Source organism: Sceloporus undulatus, chromosome 6 (assembly GCF_019175285.1).
Source record: "Sceloporus undulatus isolate JIND9_A2432 ecotype Alabama chromosome 6, SceUnd_v1.1, whole genome shotgun sequence".
Classification (NCBI taxonomy): Eukaryota; Metazoa; Chordata; class Lepidosauria; order Squamata; family Phrynosomatidae; genus Sceloporus; species Sceloporus undulatus.
In genome coordinates, this window is record NC_056527.1 from 115,868,852 (window position 1) to 115,877,247 (window position 8,396).

Genomic DNA, 8,396 nt, shown 5'->3' on the forward strand with positions numbered 1-8,396 from the left:
TGGGGCTTATCCTCTCCTATCTTTACAACAACTCTGTGAGGTAGGCTGCCAGATGCTGACTGGGCCCAGGATTACCCAGCGAGATTCAGTACCAGGCAGGAATCTGAGCTCAGGTGTCTTGGAGCAGCCACACACAAAACAAACTAGTGGCTTCTTCTGAGGCCCAGGAAATGGGCCCAAAATGACAGCAGAAGGGTATCAAATTTAATACACTGGAGGGAGAGTCATATAGGTTTTATTGAGAAATGGAGTCTCTCCATTCAGGTAGTCAACATTTTGGTCAGGGTTCCCCAGTTCCAATGAATTGCTACCACTCAAGCCAGAAAAACCACTAGTCTCCCCAGCCATTTGGAGAGAGAAGACAGGTTCTAAGCCCACCTGACATGGAAGGGCTTACAGGCCTCCAAAGCCCAGGTATACAAAGATTAAGAAGTACTATTTACAAGTGACACCCCACAGAAAGGAGGACCCACACTTTCACAGACCCTCCCTGCAGGATTACAGGAAGCATCCAGTTTTATTAAAAAGCCATTTTATTCTTAAACAGCACAACCAACCATTACCTGTCCAGGATAAAATACACATCTACAGGCAAAATGAACACTATCCTTTTACAAAACGGTCGTCCACCTTTGATATTTATGCAGGCTGACCTTCCAGCCACAGATTCCTCACTCTGTTCCGAGGGTTGATTTTGGCACTCCAAATGCATGATTTCATATGTGCGTTTTCAATATTGATATGGGACCCAGTGCAATAGTCAAGGAGCCCCACTGGAGGGAGTCAGCAGGCTGCAGGAGACCACAGCCATGTTAGAACCGGACTTATTATAAATGGAGACAAAGGACAAAAACGAAGAGGAAAATCTAGGAAGGCCACAAAGGTGACCCCCTTCAAGGCACCTTCCTCCCCTTTCCACTCTCTGCAGTCAGCTTCCATGTGATGCTGAAAAGCACTGACACTCCAGTCGTACAGGTTTTATCGGAAGAGTCTCTCCTGTAGGGTGATCCTAAAGGTCTTTTCTGTAGCAGAAGGAATTGGCCTCTGCACCATGTATCCCAGTTCATAGGGGCTTTTTCTTCAATCCAAAGACTGAGATGAAGAGCAAGACCTCAACAGCAGCAGGCAAGGCACTTGAGGGGGAAATAGAGAGAGGGAAAGGGTCAGTACTTCTGTTGTGGGGATGAAAAAACCCAAGTCCCACCTCTGAAGCCTTGGAAGTGTCCTCTAAAACACACACAAACACACAGACAGTGCTATGAATCTACCTGCAGAAGCCCATGATGTACCAGTAAGTGACCGTCTCCCACCGTTCAAAGACAAAAAACGACAGGCAGATGGAAGCACTACAATGAGCGGCCAAAGCTAATGCAGAGAGTCAGGGAAATGGTAATTTGAGAAAGGAAGCCTGGACAGCCAACAGGTTTGTGCAACCTAAACAATTCATGCTTGACCAGAGAACATTACCAGCCATTTTCAAGGGAAAAGAAAGAACTGTCCTCCAATATCTAACACAAAGAGAGCTCTTTCTTCTGAACGTCCATTGCATGAACACAACCCACAAAACTGCCATTAAATGTGACAATTGAAGACAGCCAAGAGGTTTACAGTGGCCATTCATTATCTTGAGGGTCCATTTGTACAAAGATGGGCAACCGCAGCAGGTCCTGAGGCCAAATTTTGCCCCAGGACACTCAGGACAGCACAGGTTGTGCCGCCCCTCACTGTAAATGGCCTGACATTTACCTCTACTTGTAAAAAATAGGAATCGTTGAAATTAAATTGTGTAGGTTAGGCTGCACTCTTTTAAAAGATGAAGAGAGGAAAGCACACCTTTTTGCCAGAAAAAGGGAAGTCAAAGTAGTCTGAGTTATGGAGGGCCACAAAAACGAATTTAGTGACTATGTGTTGCCCCACAGCCACATTTTGTCCACTGTTGTGTTTGGGCAACAAAAAACTGGTACAGTACTGTATAAATGTTTTAATACGTGCAGGAAGGGAGTCATGGTCCTAGGGATGAGAAGACAAAAGTCCCCACTCAAAAGACAGAAAAATAACTCCAAATACTCCTCACCCCTTTTTGATGCCTAGTACTTTACTTCTTCCCATGACTTATCAATGTGGCCAACTTTCAACTTTCATATTTCCTCTGCTGTGCCCCTGATTTCTGGCAAGGTGGAAGAAGAGGTCCCCCGTTTTGAATGGCTCTGCCTGCACAAGTTGCAGCCCCCACAACTGACCTGCAAAAAGCAAAGATCCACCAGTAGAGGCTGACATCCCACTGTTCGAAGAGGAAGAAGAGTAATGTGACGGCAGCAGACGCATGAGCACCAGTGGCTGGAACAGTGAGGGATGCTCGGTCAGGGAGCAACAACAGTCAAGGGGCTATAACCACCCACCCAAAGTCCTGATGGGTGGCTGTGAGATTTGCAGGGCTTGCCAAAGCAGCCACATTCAACAGCTCCTAGATTCCCTGCTACCACATTTATGCTGTTATCACAGCCACAGGGATAGAAACATAAAAATCTTTGCAGGGGTCGTCAGCAGAGTATGTCCAGGCAGGTGAGGAATTCGGGGGCTTCACCACTTCATGATGCCCACTTGCACATCCATCACTCATGGTGTGAGTGAACATGTTCCCCAAATTGGTTTCAGTTCTGGTTCTCTGTCCTTGGAGTCAACTCTCTCAGGCCGCCCCTCTGTATGGGTTTCCCCTCTGCATTCCCATCTAGCCTCTGCATACACCTCTTCTATTTGTAAAGGATACAGAGAAGGCTTTGCACATTGTTGAACATGGACACTCCAGAGAGGAAGCCAGCCAGCTCCACCGCAAACAGGCCAAGGGTTACTGACAGTGCCACCACCATCCTGGAAAGGGAAAGCCACAAGAAGGGATGTTTCACATTTTTCTAAAGGAACCTGAATTTTCTTCTTGATCTCAGTTATAGCAATCCATCTCCACCTGCATATCTTTCTCTATCTGATGCTCAAATGCACAGAGACAAAGAAGCAGCACAAGGCAAGCCATGAAGCCACTGTGCAAAGAAAAATTAGTTCTGGACATGGCTCCAATCTACACAACAGTAACAGCCATTTCAACACTCTCACACACACTCTCTGACCGCTCTCTCATTTAACTACAGGTTGAGTCTCTCTTATCTGGAACGCCAAAATCCAAAATACACCCAAACCCAAAACTGTTCATATGGGTGGCTGAGATAGTGACACTTTGCCTTCTAGTGGCTCAGTGTACACAAACTGTGTTTCATGCACAAAAATATTTAAAATGTTCAGGCTGTGTGTATAAGATGTATATAATACATAAATGAATATTGTGTTTAGACTTGGGCTCCATCTCCAAGATATCTCATTATGCATATGCAAATACTGTATTCCAAAAGTTGAAAATCCTTCTGGTGCCAAGTTTTTCAGATAAGGGAGATAACCTGTATCAAAAACTTTTATTATTTTATTATGCTAAACAAAGCCTACTCTCTGTTGCCCCTATCCCCACCCCCTCACAATGGATGGCAGCACTAGAGAGAAAGCTCAAAGCAGCAGAATGCAACACTCACATGTACATGCGGAGAAGCAGTTCTAGGGACTCTGGCCTTAAAGAAGCTATGGATATGCTACAGAAGGGAAATGGAGCAGCAATAGCCCCAAACAGAGTACTTACTCCATGTCTCGATCCTCATACTCCTCCTGAGTGCATTGCAGAGGTAAGGAAGCTCGGACATTGTTATCCTGGAACAGAAACACTGACCTGTCGGCAATGCATTGGCCCGGTATAAGGAACTAGATGGTAGGAGAAGCCCCCATTACTCCTTTTGCATTGCATTACTCCTACCCTACTGGCAAAATCCCCCCTAAAAACAGTGTGAGATCTGTAGTGGTACAAAAGGTCAGGGGTGATACACAAGCTGACAAGAGAAAGAAGCCAGGCAGGCTGGCAGAAACACCAGAGACAACCCATTCTAATTACTATGCTGTTTCATACAGCATATCAGACTATGTCTGTACTGTATGTAGCATGTGAAAAGGAAATACATTCCCAGCATTCTGGGAGCAATAACAAACAAACAAACAAAAACCTTCCCCAAGCTCTCAACAGTTGTGAAAGCAGATAGCCATTCCTTCTTGGCACTCAGGAACAGACCCCAGTGCCTTACTTCCAACAATCATTTGCCCCTATTGTTCCTTCTACAGAGATGGTTTTCAAAGTGGGAAATGGCTCCATGTGGGAAGCATCTAGGGATCTCAGAAGCAGAGTGGAAATTTTTCCATTTCTACTTTTTCCAGACTCCCACATCACTGCCCAGTCCACCCCACCTGTCCCAATGGGAATTATGCTCAACTGTCAGTAAAAAACTGGGCAACCCATCTTGCCAACAGCCCACAATACAAACCCTTACAACACTCTACGTTGTGACATTGTTATATGTCTTCAAGTCAATTCCAACTTATGGAAACCTTACCTGGCCTAGAGAGTTTTCGTGGAAAGATTTATTCAGAGGAGGCTTGCCATCTCCTTCCTCTTAAAATGAGAGAGTGTGACTCACTCCAAGATCATCCAATGGGTTTTTATGGCTGAGCAGCAATTCAGACCCTGGTCTCCCCAAATCCTACTTCTACACTCACACCACTATACTATTCTGGCTCTATACACAATCTAATGTTCCTTTTGCTCCAGATATTCAACATCATTAGATAAATTATGTGTGCATCCAAAAAGGGGATGGGTTGGTTTTGCTGGAGATCACTTGTGGGAGACATGAATTCATTTTCACAAGGTTTTTGCGCTCTTCGAAAAGTGTGAAGAGATGGAGGGTGAAATGGCATTCTGAAGGTGGGACTCAGTCTCTCACCCTGGACCAGAAGATGGTGATGACGATGACCAGGTGGGCCGTGAGCGTCAGGAACCGTGAGGGTACCAACCCATTGACCAGCGGCATTCTCTCCTAGCGCCCACAAAGGGATGCAATCCTGGAAGCACTGAGGACAAGAAAGGCAAGAAGAAATGGCTAGGAAGCATTAGCATGAGACAACAATAAGGCTTAGCTTATCTTGTTGGATCCCAACATTTAGTGATCCGTGGTCTTGAAAAAACATAACTGTCTGCTACAATTACAGGAAACAATAGGGGAAATTACCTTTTAAAACTGTACTCTGGGCCAATCAACAACCGTCTTCATAACACATCTGTTGTTATGTTAGTGGGCAAAATAGTTTTTGGTCAACTAAATTTGGGTCCTTCTGCTTTTTGTTTTTGAGATCATAGAGGCTTCCTCCTTTATCTTCTGCTCCCCATACAGACAGAGAAATGCTTGGGACCGGAATTGTTTTGTATTTGTGAGTTTTTCGGATATATAAGGAGATGGGACCCAAGTCTAAACACAGAACTCATTTATGCTTCATAGACATCTTATAAACATAGACTGAATTCATTTATGTTTCATAAGAGTTTATCACATGAAGGAGATTGGAGGTTTATCCCGGGAAAATGGAGTAATTACGCAAAATGGTTTCACACGACGTCTCACAAAAGCCGCCATTAAAGTGGTCACAAAGAAGCACTGTCATGCCTCTTTTTACTTTTGGGATTTCAGCAACAATGCATTTCTGATATGACTTTATTTGCACAATTGCGTGTGATAATCATTTGTGCAATTACTCGCCATTTTCGCTTTGTTTGAGGGATGCTTTAAATGCGATTCAACCTCTCTTTAATGCTGGATTTAGCCCCAGTGTGATCAACTCCATGGACTACCTTAGAAACACAGCCTGAAGGTAATTTTGCACGTAATAATCTTAGAGAGCTGCGGTGCCACAACAAACTCCAACTCCCAGAATTCCATAGCTTTGAGTCAAGGTAGTTAAAGCGGTGCCAAATCGGGTTATTTCTCCAGTGTGGATGCAGCCCCATTCAAAAGAATACAATTAAGGAGTAACAATTCCCTCTCCCTCCCTGACCTTTATTTCACTGGCATCTCTATAAATTACAATAACTAATTAATTAATTAATGAGCCCCACGGCTTCCCCAGAGGCAGCCAAACCCGCTCCACAGTTCCCACATCGCTCACCTACACTTTGGGCGGGAACATTAAACCCAATGCTCGAGTTGTGAGGCCTAAAGACTAGGCCTCGCCGCCGTTGCCCCTAGCAACCGCTTGGCCGTCCTGGTCTCTCCCGTTTTTGTCTCTAGAGACGGCATCGCGAGAGTTCGCGAGAGTTCGCGAGAGAGGGACTAAAGCACAGTCGGCCATCTTGGTTGTGGGCACACTCCCATTTGTTTAACCTCTTAGCTGCCATTTTGTTTGTCTCAGCACCAACCAGCTATACTGTATAGGCTCCGTCTATATACACTGCAGAATGGATGCAGTTTGACACCCCTTTTAACTGCCAGGTCTCCTTGCTATGGAATTCTGGGATTGGTAGTTTTGTGAGACACTTAGCCTTCTCTGTCAGAGAGCTCTAGTGCTAAATCACCAATGAAAAATCCAAAATTTTAATTAATTAAAAATTATTTGATTCATTTAACTTAATTAATTAATTTTTAATTAATAAAAATGCATTAATTTTACAGTGCGGATGCAGCATGAATAAAATAAAAAAAAGGGGGGGGACAAAATGGTCAGTTCTGCTGCATTGCAACTACTAAGGTCCAAAACACACTGCAGAAATAATCCGGTTTGAGAGTGCTTCAGCTGCCCTGGATCAGTGCTAGGGAATCCTGGGAGTTGTAGTTTCTTGTAGCACCAGAGCTCTCTCTGGCAGAGAAGGCTAAGTGTCTCACAAAACTACCAATCCCAAAATTCCCTAGCATTGAGCCAGGGCAGTTAAAGCGGTCGCAAACTGGATTATTCCTGCAGCGTGCTTTGGGCCTAAATTGATCTTTTGCCCCTAACCCTGGTGAATATGGAGGGACAAGTGTATATATAATACCAAACAAGGTGTGGCAGAAAGGCAGAAAGCAATAATGCCTCATGCAAAAACAGAACTATGCCAAGCTGCTGTCTCTCGCAGCCATAGAATGCAGTATCATGGAATATTCTGTATCTAACACCTGCTACCTCTTTGTTAGACAATCTTCTGGTATCAGTTAAAGTTTCCTTTGGGTATTAACAATTTAATATTAAGAAATAAATCTCAAACCTTGCATCTTGGCTCTCTTAGGCTATTTGCAAACCATTGCTGTTCACATCTCTTCTCCTAGGAAAAGTACAATCACATCCAAAGTCCACTAAACAGGGATGTCTTTATTATGGGACCAACCAAAATGCCCAAAACACATGTTGCAAAAAGCTCCACCGGCTTCTTCCTCAGGTGTTAAAAGGTGTTAAAAATCAAACAGGAGGCTGGAAATGGATGGTGTTACTAGACACAGGCCTGCATTTTGCCAAGATGTTGCTGCTGTTATTCTGGGTCAAGGTGGCATCATGGAGGGCTATCTGGTCCGGCCATCTTGTGGGTCTTAGGCCTGCACCCACACTGCAGAAATAACCCAGGTTGAAACCATTTTAAGTGCTATGGCCCAGTGCTTTCTAATTCTGGGAATCGCAGTTTGTCGGGGCACCAGAGCTCTCTGACAGAGGCAGCTAAATGTCTCTCAGAACTACAATTCCCAGAATCCCATAGTAGAGAGCCACAGCAGTTAAAGTGTTACTTTGTCTCCCAGGCTGCATCTGGACGGCAGAAATAATCCAGTTTGACAAGGCTTTAATTGCCACAGCTCAGTGCTGTTGAATCCTGGGATTTGTGGTTTTGTGAGACATTTCGCCTTCTCTGTCATGACAAACTACAAATCCCAGGATTCCATAGCACTGAGACATGACAGTGAAAGCGATGTCGAACTGGATTATTCCTGCAGTGCAGAGGCAGAGTCCAGGGAATAAAATGTAAATTTAACCCTTGATGGCTGTATAATGCCCTGAAAGACATCTAAGGCGCAGAGCATCAACTGCAGGTGGTCCTCTTCTTTTGCAGACGGGCGAGAGGCCACTCAGAGGCAGCTGTGATGGCCGAGTGGTTAAGGCGTTGGACTTGAAATCCAATGGGGACTCCCTGCGTAGGTTCGAATCCTGCTCACAGCGCATCTAATTTTGCGGGGGATTCTATTCCTCCCCTTTAAAACCCAACAGGATCCTCCTGAATCCCTCCAAGGCAAACAAGCAACCATGCCCAGCCCCAGGCCCTTTCCTGCAATTCCGGAGTAGTTACCCCGGAGCTGCAGCCACGCTTCCTTGAATGGCATGCACAGCCCCCCCTTCCTGTTGCATCAGGGCTGCCTTGCAAGAATTAAATATTTATTCATGTTATTAATGTTGATTAATTAAATGCTAATTTTTTAAAAATTTAACTGGAATTTAAATTAGCCACAGAACACCTTTTTAAG

The 8,396-nt window shown here is 44.7% G+C and overlaps 1 protein-coding gene and 1 non-coding gene across 5 annotated transcripts; one reads left to right on the top strand and one right to left on the bottom strand.

The window, feature by feature from the left end:
• Window positions 1-250: 250 nt before the first annotated feature.
• TMEM107 (transmembrane protein 107) lies at window positions 251-6,214 on the bottom strand. 4 transcript variants are annotated; one of them, XM_042471105.1, is made up of 6 exons: window positions 6,089-6,199; window positions 4,869-4,995; window positions 3,680-3,798; window positions 2,768-2,868; window positions 2,241-2,337; window positions 251-1,133 (listed from the first exon to the last, which is right to left on the bottom strand). In XM_042471105.1, the coding sequence occupies exons 2-6, from the start codon at window positions 4,953-4,955 to the stop codon at window positions 1,064-1,066; spliced, it is 474 nt and encodes a 157-aa protein (XP_042327039.1). In that variant the 5' UTR covers window positions 4,956-4,995; window positions 6,089-6,199; the 3' UTR covers window positions 251-1,063. The 4 variants fall into 4 exon arrangements, with proteins under 4 accessions (XP_042327039.1, XP_042327038.1, XP_042327040.1 ...); XM_042471104.1 differs by lacking the exon at window positions 2,241-2,337 and adding an exon at window positions 1,269-1,365 and having other exon boundaries at window positions 254-1,133; window positions 6,085-6,214; XM_042471106.1 differs by lacking the exon at window positions 2,241-2,337 and adding an exon at window positions 1,269-1,365 and having other exon boundaries at window positions 256-1,133; window positions 3,680-3,747.
• A 1,798-nt stretch (window positions 6,215-8,012) lies between these two features.
• Window positions 8,013-8,094, top strand: TRNAS-UGA. The gene has a single exon. It is a non-coding gene; the product is annotated as a tRNA-Ser (tRNA).
• The last annotated feature ends 302 nt before the right edge of the window (window positions 8,095-8,396 follow it).

Excerpts from the sequence above, each read along its gene's own strand:
- TMEM107 (XM_042471105.1), bottom strand. The coding sequence starts at position 4,955 with ATGCCGCTGGTCAATGGGTTGGTACCCTCACGGTTCCTGACGCTCACG. Across the intron at positions 2,869-3,679 it reads TATGAGGATCGAGACATGGA|GATGGTGGTGGCACTGTCAG; the intron begins GTAAGTACTCTG and ends TTCCCTTTCCAG. Across the intron at positions 2,338-2,767 it reads CAATGTGCAAAGCCTTCTCT|CCACTGGTGCTCATGCGTCT; the intron begins GTATCCTTTACA and ends TCACTGTTCCAG.